The 16557-nt window shown below is 37.5% G+C and overlaps 1 protein-coding gene across 5 annotated transcripts in view; it reads right to left on the bottom strand.

The window, feature by feature from the left end:
• LOC109084132 (MAP/microtubule affinity-regulating kinase 4-like) overlaps nucleotides 1–8650 on the bottom strand; it is a 38735-nt gene extending 30085 nt beyond the window's left edge. For 3 of the 5 annotated variants that reach the window (XM_042771165.1, XM_042771166.1, XM_042771167.1), the window contains exon 1: nucleotides 7686–8648. In XM_042771165.1, the coding sequence (XP_042627099.1) occupies nucleotides 7686–7736 (51 nt within the window). In that variant the 5' untranslated portion in view covers nucleotides 7737–8648. Of the gene's footprint in view, nucleotides 1–7685 lie in introns of all 5 variants that reach the window. The other 2 variants (XM_042771168.1, XM_042771164.1) reach the window with 2 other exon arrangements.
• Between the last annotated feature and the right edge of the window lie 7907 nt (nucleotides 8651–16557).

Raw genomic sequence — 16557 nt, 5'->3', positions numbered from 1 at the left:
GCAAATGCTTGCAGCAAAGCTACATGCTTCTTAAACAGGTTCAGTGTACAAGGATTTATTGGTTTGGTCACTATTTATAGGCTTATGTTCACTTATATGGAAATAAAACAAACAATACAGTATATTGACTTCTAAAGCTAGTTTTTGTAATGTCTATTCCACAATTTACTTATCATCCACAATAATAAAAGGCTGCATGCAAAAACAAACATACAAAATGGTCAGTGTAGTCTTATTCACAAGCAAATGATTCTTACATAGCGGTTCTTTTTCATGTAATTCCAATTCATGTAATTCATCCAATAACATTTTGAAATGAATGACAGCCCTACTTTGACAGATTAATTTTAACATGAATAATTCACATGGTTATTGTGAGAAATGAACATATAATCTTCCACTGTTAAACAGATGACCCAATTCTATGTCACTGCTGTTATACTGGCTCATGCCTTGTGACTGAAATGCCATTACCTCTCTACCCTTTAGTAACTGTCTCAGCATTGAGCGAAACCGTCTGAATAACTAATGGTGCAGCAGTCACAGACAGGCAGCGATCCTCATGACTACAGAGCAAAAGTCTCACCTTGGCATCAGATGAGAAGGGCCAAACAAAAAAGCCCCAGCTGAGGCCCATCTGCTAACTGCACTTTGCAAACCCCCTCCCCACCAACTAGTAACATAACCCCCTCATGTGCACGCACACACATTGGCCAAATACACAAGGAGACAACATCAATATCAGTTGTCAAGAGCAACAATCATTGTGGCAACGAAACGGGGGGTGGTGCAATACTTCCACAATGACAGGCACAAAAACATGCTGATTGTGTGATTGTCGCTCATGGTCTAAACACACCTTCCTGATTCAAGAAATCATGCTCCGAGTTAAAGGTTAGATAAACATGTTTACCTGTAGTGGCCGGCCAAACTAAAAGATAATTTCCTTTGACAACAAAATGTGTAAATTTACCCCGACTCATAGACAGCAACTAACATCACCGATGTTACCATAATAACATCGCCACAACAAACTATTACCACTATGAACAAGACATGCCATTTTCTCTTTATAAAAGACACCCCTTCACCTTCATAGCTTTCCTCACATACAACAGACACAATGACCTCTTTTATTCAGAACATGAGTGTCTAGGCCTAGGTTTCACTAGTTCCTCAGAAACAAGCCACTAAGCTTGAGGTTCCCTTGCCTATCTGACCTCCACATTGGATCAGCTTTCCTGCTTTACCAAGGAACAATAAAAACAATCCTCTTAGTGAATTTCTTTTGGCTGAAAGTGGAGGCATAATGTCCAGTCACAACTACTGTTTAGATTGAAGGTGATACTGTGCTCCTGTTTCTCTTGACTGGGTTAGAATAAACATTTTAATCATTTTATTTTTTAACAAACTTTAACAACCATTTCCATCCCCTCTCTGACTCTTAGAATTAAAAAAGCTATTTGTTGCTGCTGTGCTTTGAGACTTCTCTGTATGTGAAATAAGACACAGTGCTCACATGCAAAGTACCAGTTTGTTATTGTGTGCTATAGTTTGTGTTGCCAAATCTTCAAGAAAAAACTTGTTTACAAATTCTGTATTAAATTGTGACAGGTTAAGAAAACATCAAAATGTTTTGATCAGACTAAAACAATGAGAGACCTTGTTGAAAACTTCCACCACTCCCTCCAAATGCTGGGTTCCTTCAAAAGGAAACGCAGAGTTGTAGGTGCTACACTCAGGTGCCAAGAACAGCAGGTTTTGCCGACTTGTTATAGGCTACATCTTAAGGTGCAAAGGTCAAATCAGCAAAATTTTATAGGCAAAAAATCATGTATCAAAAAGTGATACATGAAGCACTGCACACAAAGAAGTCACCTTCTAATCGAGCCTTTTTGTTGATCAATGGCCCAAATTCATGTGACTAAATTGAAGACGAACTAAAAATATCTTTTTTTTTCTCACAACAAGTTCCTGATCATGCAGATTCCCACTGAAATGGCTGAATTTTGCCTCTGAAATTCTGTTGAGCAATGGTAAATGTTTTACTAAGGATGCACAATATAATGTTAGTTATCAGCTGATATTGGAGATTTTTAACAGTATCAGTCAATATTGGATGTTTAATAGTGCTCATATCCCTGTTTTTATATTTAGATGACCTTTGCCATCATCTAACATTTACTAAAGTTAAGACCTACAAACACTAATAATTATACAGCATTGTTAAATGTAATCTTCAGCAAATCTCAAAATGAATAAACATTCATATTGTACATTATAAAGTTGTGATGCAAATTCACTTTAAGCATTTTAAACAATTGATTTTAGGGTTTTATTTTACATTTATTTTAATTAAAAAAATACTATGTAGTAGAACTCTGTTTCCTTTATTGGCTCATTTGAATTTTAAACATCTTCTTATAACTAGCTCTTACGTGTATTGAAGAATAATGGTATTTATGCTTTTTCCTCATTACCTCACTGTGGAGGGTCAAATTTCTAAACACAAATAGATGTTATTTATATGTAAATGACATGTAAAAACTTGATCAGCAATGAGGAAGTACAGGAGGAAGACAAATGTGTGGACACTTACAGACTTACTTTACCAATCAATTTCCTCTTCTGATGTTTCGACACTTCAGCATAAGTTAAATGTCCACAGTAGCCAACAAACAACTATTTATCGTTCCACACCAGACATTTTTGGCTGATTTAGACATCATTCAAAGTGTCTGCTTTGCTGTAAATGTTGCAAACAGTAATGCAACTTTAGAGAGACTAGTTCAAGTTAAAGAGGATGACGCAATTCTAACCTCTTATTTTCCATCCTTATCCACCTTATTCCTACGCCCCATGACGCTTTGCGCAAATAATGGGTGTAACTTCCATTAAGCTGTTAACAATTAGTGAAAGGCTTGTTCTATGAACGCAATAATAAGTTTTTTTTGTTTTGTTTTTTTAACTGGGTACAATGGGATGACATTACTACCCACCCTTTAACAATTGAACATTAAAATGACATTTAAAAGTGTAAAAGCATAAACAAGGTTTTTTCAACAGACCATGAATAACCCCAAAAGCATGATTCTTTCCACTCAATAACGGACGGGTGAAATATCCCTGTAGTAATATATATCTGTATTATGTAACATACGCTGCCTTAATCAAAAATGTTCATTAGCTTGATACTATTTCAAAGTGATTTCTGTCATTTTGACAAGATAATAAATTGTATTTACCTGTGAAGACAAACAAACCTGGAGAGAGACGTGAGGATTTGAGCAGAAAAACAAGAGATTCTTTGTGCATTCCAGTGAATTATTAATGGAATATGTCATAAATTAATTTGGGGGACCAGACCACAAATGTATATGTTGTCCTTTTTCATACTATTACAGAAGAATGCCAAGAGAAAAAAAGAAAATAATGACGAGGAAAACAATGCAGAGACTGACGAGAGCTCTTGCCATAGATATTCTTGTTATAACATGTCACGTTAAAATACCAAATGTTACATTATTCTCATGATAAATCAATAAAACATGAAGGCAAATCGACAGCTCATTCAGTCAAACAGATGGATAAGCTTTATTTGTAGGACAACCTTATGATTTGAAATGATTTGTTTCAGTCTTTTTGAATGGAAGTTTCCCAAACCAGAAGTGCCACCCATAATTCAAAACGCAGTAGGCTCAACAGGAATAAGGTGGATACCATTTTCTTCTGTAAAGCTGTTACAAAACTAAAGCTGATGGTTTAGTGGTTGATGGTTTAAAGCTGATGGTTATCAAGATGGCTGCCATTTAGACCTAATTTAACCTTGCAAAGGAAACATGAATTAATTTTCATAAATGACCTTTAAAGGGATACTCCACCCCAAAATGAAAATTTTGTCATTAATCACTTACCCCATGTCATTCCAAACCCATAGAAGCTCCATTCGTCTTTGGAACACAATTTAAGATATTTTGGATGAAAACCGGGAGGCCTGTGACTGTCCCATAAACTGCTGAGTAAATAACAGTGTCAAGGTCCATAAAAGGTATGAAAGTCCTCGTCAGAATACTCCATCTGCCATCAGACGTGCAATCTGGGTTATACGAAGCGGTGCAACGGTGAAATGGAGAGACACAGAGGAGACTGTTGACAAAGGAATTGTTGAATAAAGTCGTTATTTTTGTTTTCTTCGCGTACAAAAAGTGTTCCCGTCACTTCATATAACCAAAATCCCTTTAAGACATGTCACTGAGCGGCCATCTTTGAAACGCCTTTTAGACATCCAAGTGCAACTCCTATCTCTTAGAATGGGGAAATATCAAATTCCACAAAACTGTTCACTAAGCTTGCGATTAAATTTCATATTTGAAATCACCAAAGAAATCTGATAACAACTGTGTCATAAATGTTTATTTTGGTCAAATAGCCTTACAAAAAGCTTATTATTTAGGCTAGATCATGCAGTGCGCATGCGCAGTCCTGAGCACACGTCTCAGAACGCTGACTGTTTCTATAGCAACCGGGAGCTGCAGTGACATGTTGACTTTATCGATTAGCGATTGGCTCCTTCATTCAGAAGGCGGGGCTTCTTGCGATTGAGGGACCATATTGAGCGTTGCATTTTTCCCCATTCAAAACTATACAAGTAACATGTCTTGGGTATTCTATAGTCTTTGATATAACCCAGATTGCACGTCCGATGGCAGATGGAGTATTCTGACGAGGACTTTCATACCTTTTATAGACCTTGACACTGTTATTTACTTGACAGTCTATCGGACAGTCAAAGGCCTCCCAGTTTTCATTCAAAATATCTTAAATTGTGTTCCGAAGACAAACGGAGCATTTACGGGTTTGGAACGATGTGGGGCTAAGTGATTAATGACAAAATTTTCATTTTGGGGTGGAGTATCCCTTTAAAATGTACAGGACGTCCTGGGATTTCTTCTCCAGTTGACCCAGTCCTCTAGACTAGCCTTGAGCAACTTCTACTTGATAGACAACATGATGTTTCTCTGGCCTGTATGGAATCTGTGGATTCACTTGCAGGCTCTTTGTTTTGACATCATTGTTCCACTCTTATTCCGTAGCTAGACAGAGAGTTTACATAACCTCCCAGTTTGGTAGATGCATTTCCTATTGTGTTTGCTTTGTGTTCCTGCTCACTCTCATCTCATCCCTTCTCATCAGCTCTCATCATTCTCGAAGTTCTTGCCATGCCTCTGTGGCATGCCATGTTTCTGTGTCTGTGCTTGCAGATGTGCTAGATAACCGAAGCACAAACTATGCAGACTTTTCATCATCTTTCAGTCACATAGCCAACCACTCCTTTTTCTTTATGTATACTCCTTTATTTATCAATCTATGACGTTCTCCACTAAGTCACTGCGTTTAGGAATCCCTTTGTGGGTCAATAGTTTTTGCATAACACATAATCCGATTTCCGATCACAGTAGCAATAAATAAAAGCAATCAAATTTCTTTCAAGCGATCAGATTATGGCACATAACGTAACAATGTGGAAAGCAGATGTCTTTTACATCTCCTTATAACCTATTCAAGAAGTAAACTGACACCTGACATTCCACTTACATAATAAAGAGCTTTGGTAAAAGTAAGTACACCAACCACAAGTTATTTGACAGTTTGAAGTGGAAACTTCTTAACTGTTAATTACATTATGTGTGAAACCCATATTTGCAACAGTCTACTAAAAACCATCTAGCCACAATCTTACCATAAAATTTTCCAGCCTCATAACTTGCCTAACCTAAAGCTGAGAAGCCCAAACCAGTTTGCTTGTGATCACCTTTGATTTTTACTTTTGGCCCATGGCCCTCAATCAAGTTTGGTTCTTGGCATTTAAGTAAAAAGTCTGGGCATTTCTATCTTAAAGGGACAGCTGAACCAAAAAAAATTAAATTATGCCATCAATGACTCACTTCCAAAACTATTTGCCTTTCTACCTACTTTCTGTCTGTTTACCATAAAGCAGTATTAGTTATTTTGACTACTTATATTTTAAGTTTGAACCCACATCCATTGGTTTTTAATGGAAAAGAACAATCAGAACAAAAATCACACAGGCTTGGAACTCCGTTAGGGTGTGTAAATGCTAACATATGTTTTGAGTAACCTACTCTTTTAATGCTTTTATTTACTATTAATAAATCTTGAGGTACATGAATAGGCCTTTAGTAAGATACACTAATATACAAATTTACAAGTAGAAGAAAGCCCAATATCAATGTTATTAACTGTGTGTGTGCAAAAATAAGGCCAAGCCTTGCTACCTTGAGAAGCAAACATATTTTTGTATGGTTTTGATATACTTTACACTGTGTTCAAAATTTTATAACAAGCTCTCTGCCGGACATCTGTTTACTTACACGTGTACATCAACAAAGCCGACTTTTTATGATTTTAATTAAGACACAACAAAAGGGAAGCATAAATATGCTGCTGAATACTACAAAAATGCAATACATGATATTGCAGTTTGGCATACGCACAATGGTGTAACCAAACATCTCAGATTGGGGGAAGGCAACAGTAAAAAGTCATTAAATGTCTATATTGATCAACCACTAATCTGAATACTGATGCGTATGGCCCTGTCTATGAGTACAAGGCATAGCTTGGCCTTAGAAGCTGAAATTACACAATACTGACCATGAAAAGAAGTGGGTTTACTTCACGTAGGCCTGAGGTTTACAAGAAGATTTTGCATGGGGATATGTCTAAAACCCCCCACAAATAACTGCAAATGAATCATCCACAAATTGAATTTTACAGATAGTCTTTAAAAGAGTCTCTCACTCCATGAGTTAAACGACAACAAAGACAGCCATGGAAACATACTCTTTAATTCTTGATTTAGCTGAGACACCTTTTTAGATAACAGTGCCAAACGCTACTGACATGTCCATAAAACTCCACCACTTCTGGCTATATGTCAGTGCTCCTGATTAGCTACAATGAAGTGTTCTTTTGACTCGAGTCTTTTCACTGAATCGCAAAATCGCTTCGAGTGGTTCTTTCAAGAATTCAACTAAAACGGTTTTTGAGCCATGTCCGATTCATAATGAACCGAGAACCGACTGAACCGATAAGAGCATTTGGCCATTAGGCCACGACTCCCCCCACGATACTTTAATAGCTGATAAAAGAAATGTCACAAATGGAGATATTATATACTCTGAGTATGTCTGACTGCAGTTTTGTCAACACATATCAGTTTAGAAAGTTTTAATTTTTTTTTTTCAGCCAAACGATTTGTTTTACGATATTATTATACTGTTGTCAATACAAATTGACAACAGGCCTATTTAGTTTTTCAAATACTTTTTATGAGCAGAATAGTGGCTGCAACAAACCAAACTAGGACACGTGAAAATACAATAACCACCCTTATTATCAATAAAAATAATAATAATAAACCCGTAACAAACAGCAAACAGCATAAAACTACAAACACAGAAAAAGTAATGTCATCCTATGATGTCTTAATAATTACGTGATGACGTAAAGGAGTCGCTGAATGTATTATTTTGAACCATTACTTCGAAACGAATGGTTTCGAAAGAACCGATTCGCGAGTCTCACTTCCCATCGCCACTATTTTTCACGACAAACGTTCAAATCAAATGGAATTAAATGACGTAAGAAAGCGTTACACTTACGTGGTCTACATTCCGTTCGTTCCCCGGCTGCAGCGGTGCGCGTGAGGACATCGTCCCTGAAGCTTCAGCCTACAGCAACCCTGCCTTTATTTCAGCGGTCCGTGTACAGTTTCTAATTGAATCAGCGCAGGCAGCAGAGACAGTCAGCAGCCGAGCCAGTATCGCGAGGCTATCGCTGCCCTCTCCGACCACCAGTACAGCGTTTTCCTTAAACAATCCTCATTTTCGGCCAAGTTTACTGGATGCTACGTGCAGTACTGGTGGGATCAGAACAAAGATGATAAAAAATGCTATATGATGCTCATGTCTTTGGTACTTTGGCTAGCCGGAATAATAGATAATTTTGTCCTTAGATGAAAACGTCTCACTCAACTGTCCTCATAACATGTCCATATACAGAGTCTGGTTCGCAGAAATGTATGTTGAAACCTCAAGGACCAGACGTCAACGATTGCATGTCACGAGACAGACAGAAAGAACACAAAAGCAGAACAGAACAAGGGGGAGAAAAAGCTACCGCAGCGTCAAACCGGTGAAAACAGCCTCATTTTTTCAATGAGTCCGGGTTGTCCAGAAAAAAATAAACCACTCCCACGGACGCAGTGTCCCCTTCAAAGAGTCATCTGTGTACATTTGCAGGAAAACAATTTACTAATAAATAAACAACAGCGGGTATAATACGAAATCCAAACTATTGAGCGTATCTCGAGCACACGCCCGTCGCAACAAAGACCAATGAACAATATCCTTTTCGAAGAGGCAGGGTATGTCAGTGCTCCCAAACATAAAAACTGTACAGTGGCTGTAAAATGTTCATCCTCGGCAGCGTGTGACACGGACATCAAGGAAGGACGTCAGGAGAAAGAATAGGCTGGGCAGGGCTGCGGCGGACGCTCACACACAAACACTTCCCCCCCATGGTCCTAAACCCTGACTCTTCATCCATTCATGTAGCAAGACCCATCGCCAATGCCACAATAAATATCTACCACTCCTCCAGCTGGTCACTGTACGCTAGTACAACCTGGTTCTGGGGACGTGATTCGAAATGCATCTGCATGATAAAATATTTTGTCAGTGAATGATGACGGATCTTCTGCTTTGCTAAATTAAAAAGACTTATACGAACATTACTACAGAGAAATGTCATTAATCACATATAATATAATATAATATAATATAATATAATATAATATAATATCATATCACATCATATAAAAGCATTCACATGTTTGGGCCAGGAAGATTTGTTTTGAAAGAAATTAATACTTTTATTTAGCAAGGACATTACATTGATTAAAAAGTTACAGTAAAGTTATTTAGCCTGTAATGTTACAAAATATTTATATTTCAAATAAATGCTGTTTTATTGAATATTCTGTTCATCAAACAATCTTTTTTTTTTTAAACATAAAAAAGCAACTTTTTCAAACATTTTTAACACTGACAATAAGAAATGTTTTTTGAGCACCAAATCAGCATATTACAATTATTTCTGAAGGATCATGTGACAATGTGACACTGAGGACTGGAGTAAATGCTGGTGAAAATTCAGCTTTGCCATTTTAGTAATAAATTATGTTTTAAATATATTCAAATATAAACTCCGGTTCAGACGCGTACACGGACAGCTGTGGACAGCATGGACACGGACTACTTGTATTTACACTACTGAAAGTGTATGCTGGGGGCTCTCTCGTCGGATGTGTTCCACACATGCGCAGTAGATCGGCTTGAACAGTAAAAACAGAAACAGTAACATGGGGACGTCCATGCAGGAGAAGTTGGAGTTGGAGACCGTGAAGAAGCAGATCCGCGATCTACTGGAGAAGCAGGCCCAGCTACGAGAGCGGAGAACAGCTCTTGAGACATCCCGCGCTGACGCCCATAAATCCGCGGTAAGCTTCCCGCATGATGTTAATACTCCTACTATGTGTTTCTCCGCTCAGTGCCTGTGCACCTAGGATGCGATTGTCTCAGGTCTCCTTCACTCCGGCGCCGGGACACCACAGACCCTGGGTGCTTCAGGTGTGTAAGGTGCGAGCCAAGCCCCGGAGCGAGGACCTCTCCCCCTTCACCGCCCCCGGTCTTCAAGATCTCCACCCGAATCTGCTTCGCCCCTCTTTGCGAGATGGAACGTGACGCTGTTGTCATCAGTGACTCGATTGTCCGGCACGTCCATGTTACCTCAGCTAAAGGTAAGGTGCACATTCATTGCTTTCCTGGTGCTCATGTTCTCGATGTTGCTGCGCAGTTACCCGCGATCCTCAAGGGCGACAAGAGTATCAGAGAGGTTGTGCTGCACGCGGGGGTGAACGACATCAGGCTGTAGCAGATGGAGGTTCTGAAGCAGGACTTCAGGAGTCTGATCCAGACGGTACGCAGCACATCGCCCTCGAAGAGGATCATCGTATCTGGACTGCTTCCGACGTACCGACGAGGAAATGAAAGGTTCAGTAGATTATTTGCTCTAAATGAATGTCTAATGTTGTGGTGTAATGAACAGAAACTGCTCTTTGTTAATAATTGGAATCTTTTCTGGGAGTGACCTAGGCTTTTCCGTGCTGATGGCCTGCACCTCAGCAGAACAGGAGCAGATCTTCTGTCGGACATCATCTCCAAGATGCTATGAACCGTATGACTAGAAAGTCAAACCTCAAATCAAAGTCTTTGTTGTTCTACCAACTTCATCAATAATAGCACATGTGTAGTCCATTCGATAGAGACCGTGTGTGCTCCCCAAATAATGAGATCAAATAATAAATCTCCTATAGGATCTAGAACAAATCTGATCGTGATTAAACCAGAAAATCACAAATTAAGTGAAAAACATTATTTCAAAAGCTTGGGCTCTGTAGCATTTGGACCTATTAGACACACAATTTTTCATTAGATTTAACAAATCAATTATTCATTAGATTAACAAATGATCCCAGACGCCTCACCCAGTAAACATACTGGGTGCCAGCATGTCTGTGAATGACCACAGGTCCCTGGTTACCATGGCAACCAGGACACCTCAGCCAGACCAGATAAACTTTACGACCTAATGGCATGTTGACAGTTCTCCCTCTCACCATCTTTTAACCGTAGGAAAAACATAGTGCCCATAAAAATGGAATCTTCTCTAATTAATTCATAGATAACCTTTCTTTGAATGAACATGCATATCCTTCAGGTCATTGTGTAAATACTTACTGTTCTTGTAAGTATTGTCTTTTGTATCGTATACTGTTTTACACATGATTATAATAGAACCACTCATTCATTCAATCTTACCTATACCATGTTCAGTATCTATGAATTTGTCTTCTGATGATCTAAACGAGAATGTATATTATATGTTGGTACAATATTAGTGTTCTAAGAATCTTTAGTAGTTTTTGCATCAACAACTTGTTGTTTTAAGTATGTTTATTGTCCCCCCCCCCCCCATATTTCCAACCGCCCGCCTGGAAATTCAGCCTTTCTTATTGGTCAAGCCCATCCTGAGAGGTGTGAGTCTTCCCAGACTTTAAAGGGCTCACACACAGTCCCGCTCTTGGTCTTCTGCTGAAACTTCTGATTGCTTCCCGTGTGGAGAGCTTGAACCAGTGCTGGCGTGCCCGGTGGGCTCCAACATATAGCCCAAAAACTCTGCAGCTCTGTTAGTTTCTGAGAAGATGAGGTTGTGAGCTAGAACTCTTCTGCAACTCTTAAGTCTGCGCCAGGCTTTGGCCTTGTCTTTACATTCATCAACGATCCTTGGATCTCAGCTGATGTGTCTCTTAGCTCTTCATCACCTTCATCTGGGAGAAAACGCTCCCGACCACCACAGAGTCAGAATAACATCTTTTTGGAGTTCATCACTCTTGAAACCCGGAAGTACGTGATCTCAACTTCTACACCATCGAACCTCCAAACCATCAAGACTTTCATCTGAGACTGCATCTGGACTCTCGTTCAAGGCTAAGGCAATCCAAGTATTGTACATTTAACTAAATGAAACAAGAGGTTTAGTATAAGATGTATACCCCGTTATAAACGGCACTGATGGTTTTACTCAGGTGGTTAAACCATTTAAGATGGCAATTATTAAGCCTCTCATTAAGAAACCGCAACTAGATCCAAATTAATTGGCAAATTACAGACCCATTTAAAATCTTCCGTTTATGTCCTTTTTTATTTTACAGGCCTAGCTTGTCAATAATATGTTGTGACGTGAGAATGAGTAGAAACTGACAAAAAGGATATTAATTCAGATTTATGAATTAAAATTCCTGGATTAAATTGTAGTAAGTAACTTACGTACATTTGTCAAATGTTTTGGACCTCATGCACGTAGAATTTTAGCCCACCCTTTCCCATAATTTAATCACTGTAATTAGGCTTTAAAAGTAATCATGGTACTTATGTAGAGGCTGGCTTTACTAGAAGATGAATAGTCTATTCACGAAGGGTAAAAGATGAGGAAATGCCTTGAAACATCTACATCTAAATGATATTTAACTAGTTAGTGTTGCCCTTAAAGTTATAACAAAGTTACTTGAAAATGAATGTAGAGAAAGTCAGAATGTCCAATACCAATAATGTTTTGACTGTTTATGGGACCAACTCAATATTAGTACCACAGTATTGGCTTAACTATTTCAAGTATGTAAATTCAAAACAAATGGGGGTCAAATCAACACAGTACTGTTACAGACCATGTAACCAACTAGAACCTAGACAAATGATGTAGGCTGTATTTTATTTTATTAATAAATCATCATGATCCCTTTAATCAAAATATAGCATTATATGCATGTTGCTCACAGTTCTTAAAGGGATGCTCCACTCAAAATTTAAAACATGACGAATTTTAATGTTGAAGCTCACAGGAGAAGTGATGTGGAAGCACAGAGGACCATCACTTCTCGCAAAAGATTCACAGTTTGCTAACTTTTACATGAACTCATGAATGAGAGTATGACAGTTGGCTGGAAGTGATGGTTTAGTGATGGATCATTTTGCGTGGTTGTAGAAGTGTCAAATTTGAGGGTACACTTACATTATCTGGACTCAAATAGTTGTGTTAACTCTCCTTTACGTTTGTCCTCAAAGTGAACTGAAAAAAATCCTCAAGAAGAAACACTGTGTCGATAATTTAATGTTCTGATTTAATCAGAACAAGTTCTGTTGGCTTTGATTTATTTGTCAGTGTTTAGAGATCATTTAACATAAATTTAAAGATCAATTGTACACTAAACAGATATTTTAAAGTCCCACCCAGAGGGCCGATGTCCTGGAGAGTTTAGCTCCAACCTGCCTCAACACACCTGGAGGTTTCTAGTATGCCTGATAAGAGCTTGATTAGCTTCAGGTGTGTCTAAACTCTGCATGACACCGGCCCTCCAGGGCCGAATTTGGGCACCCCTGCACTAAATGAACTGTAGTAAATGTGATGCAATGGCGAGTGGAAATATTGGTTTAATTAAGCCATGTGTGTTTGAACCAGAAATAAGATGGTATGCTCAACGTTAAGAGACTGCTGGCTAACTTCGTGAGGTAACAATATCCGTTTGCACTGGTTCGTACACGGATAATGACTGATAAAACTAGCGGAAAACTACGGTGGATACTGTTAAAGTTACTTAATTGACGATGTTGTGTCCTCAAAATGCTTTGAAGGCTCAAATGCAGCCAAGTTTGTGATTCCAAATCGCGCCCTCGATCATGTGACGTGCGGATGCTGAGGTTAAAGCTGAGGGACAATATTTGTCAGGTGTCAGATTCAAACCCAGCGAGGTGTGCAATTCATCGACTGGCCGCTTGAGGCTGGCTGCAAAAGGAAGTCAGTCCCATAGACTCCAAGTTAAAAGGTCCAATTTTACAGCAGAAAAAAAAACATGTTTACAGCCTGGTGCAAAAAATTATTTTGGTCTATATAGCTAATTTTGCCCTTCATGACAACTGTGAGGGGGGTGAATTTTTTTATAACTAATCCGTTTAAATTATATTAAGCCTTACAGTTCTGCATAATTAAGGGCGTGGCCACTTGAGTGACAGGTGGATTGCCGCTGCTGACAATGGCGTCGCGCTAGGTGGGCGTGGCTTCAGCAACCAGCTCCCGCCTTTTTGCCCATTTTCGATTTTTCCGGGAGAGTCGCGCGGTGACGCGCTGCCAAGATGGCGACGGCCCGCTCTGCACACTTTGAGCTTTCATTAAACAAAAATCACGTTCAGAAAGAAGGCGCGTGAGGAGGGGGCGTAATATTTGACGTCGCCGCCATATTGGAGCGGGCAACTCTCCGTTACTCTCATATCGGGACAGAGGAAAACATACCTTATTCGTCGGCAGCTTGGGCATCTACAAATCATTGCACAATAATAAAAACAGATTTCGGGGTATTATCTTTCACAGGTAAGACTCAACAGTTGTTTCTGGATGTTTTTTGGTCATTTTTAGCTTTAAGTTGACAGCTTAATTAGCCACCAGTGTCAGACTATTAATAGCTAGCGATATCGCTAGTTAGTGAAAGCTGAGACTTTATAAGAAATCAAAGTTTAAATGAATTCTTATTAAGTTTCAACTTGTATTGTAGTTTATATCATAAACTAAATTGTGTTATAAGCACAAGATGTACAGTGAGCACTTTGACAAATCTCAGACTGCCAGGATTAGTGAAGGAGCTAAAGCATCTCTCTTTAACTTCACTAACGTTACTTATTTATCATCACTTGATAATAATGATTTCATAGCATATCATAAAACTGTGAACTGATTATATATGTGTATATATATATATATATTATTTTTTTTTCTTTTCTTTTCTTTTTTCTTTTCTTTTTAGTCAATTGCAAACAGGACAAGGAAAGTCTTAAGGAAAGCTGAAGAAAGCTGTTCTCTGCATTTCCAGGAGACAAGGCTATACTTCCACAGCCCAATGTTGTATTTGTACTAGTTAAAACCCAAAATAGCCCTGAATGAATGGCCAGAATGACCCTGATCAATTTCAAACAACTCTCTCTCTCCCCGGAGTAGACTTCCGGGAGCATTTTTTTTTTTTATCTTTGTAAGGGTAATTTTTATAACAATATAATTACCTTATTAAATGTTTCTGTTGTTTTTTTTTTTCAAATATTTAGAGGTGGATGCTGCACACTGGTGGAGGACGAGGAGATTCCCGCTTCTATGTAAAGCGCTTTGAGTGCCCAGAAAAGCACTATATAAATGTAAGGAATTATTAATTATTATTATTTAAATATAACCAGTTTCTTCAGTCAATCACAATACTATAGACTACATTTAAAATTATTTACACAGGCTGTTTAATGCTGATCATGTACTGTGTGTGTATTTACACAAAAACTACATGATGTAAATAGCCTAGAAGTGAAAAACACAGGAACTCACAGTGAGTCAAGCTGCAATATCATGACAAAATCATTGTTTATTATTGCCCTTGATGTTGTAATAATGATTATTAATTTTCTGGTCTGTGTTAAATATAACTATACTTTGATATTTTGTTGTACAACGTAAACTGCACACACTCACACCCCAAACATACATGTATTAACATATGGAAAAATAAACAACTGTTTAAAAATTTGTGTTTTCTGCATGGGTGTTTGTAATTTGCATTGTAGAACAAAATGTCAAGCATTGTCAAGTTGTTTACATTATTTTACTCATTAGTTGAAAAAATATAGGAAAATCTTGAGGGAAGCAGTGTAGAATTAGTCTTTATTAGTCAGGTTTTGTCATCACAACTAAACCACCATTTTGTATTTTATATATATATATATATATGTATATATATATATATATTATATATATATATATATATGTGTGTGTACATGTATATATTATACTTAAGGAGATCATTAATTAAACACAATTTGGAATTCACGTCCACATTTTTTTTGTGTTGTGTCTTAATTTGTTTAATAATTATTTACACAAATACTATTATACAACTACATTTCAAGATTGTTTATTTTACTTTATAATTTACTATTAATTTATTCATTTTTGTCTATTCTGTATTATTCCACCCTTGATATTACATATTCTTCTTGCTATTATTCATCTGTTGTTATTAATTTATTTATTATGGTATTATACATATACTTTGTGCTATTATAAATCTATTATATCACTTATGTTATTGTACTGTTGTACTCGCTTTTTATATTATTCACTTTACTACAAGTTGCACAACATATATATTTTTATATTACATATCACTTTTACTATATTTTTACTGTGCGCTGTATAGGTGAATAATATTTTACCACTGTAACTAAGTTTCACTGGATCCATAAAGGCTTATCAGTTGCATTTGTTATTGTTTGTTGTGGAGTTTATCTGTATAGAGTGCTATCAAAATAAAAAGCAAACTACCAGTGTATTACTTTTCGATTTGTATTCGCTGGTTATATTCAATTTTCTCAATGATGGTAAATTATAAGTGTTTAAAGACGTATTATTTCGATTTTTTTTCCCCCAATATTTAAAAGTGAATGAGCTGTGTTCTGACCACAGACTGTATAAAAACAGGTTCTGACCTGAAGCACAAGAAAAGCTAAAATGTTGGGGGTTGAACACAGAGAAAGCAATAAAACAACTTATTTCATTTAATATACATTCAGATTACATGTACATGTCACAGTTATACTACATTAACATTAGAATTGTAAACCGAAAAAATCAACAAGTGAGAAGTGTGAGCGTTCAGTTTCTTACGAAAATTAATAATTTTCCAAACCAAACTAAATAACTGGAGGCAAAGTGATTTTTAACTGCATGTAGATCACAAACCTCTGAAATCGGTTGATAAATGTGTACGTTATCATGTTTTAATCCAGAAAAACCGCAGCTCCCCCGTTTACTTCCATTTATGTTTAA

This window comes from Cyprinus carpio, chromosome A15, assembly GCF_018340385.1.
Source record: "Cyprinus carpio isolate SPL01 chromosome A15, ASM1834038v1, whole genome shotgun sequence".
NCBI classification, from domain to species: Eukaryota; Metazoa; Chordata; class Actinopteri; order Cypriniformes; family Cyprinidae; genus Cyprinus; species Cyprinus carpio.
This window is presented reverse-complemented; position numbering and strand designations above follow the sequence as displayed.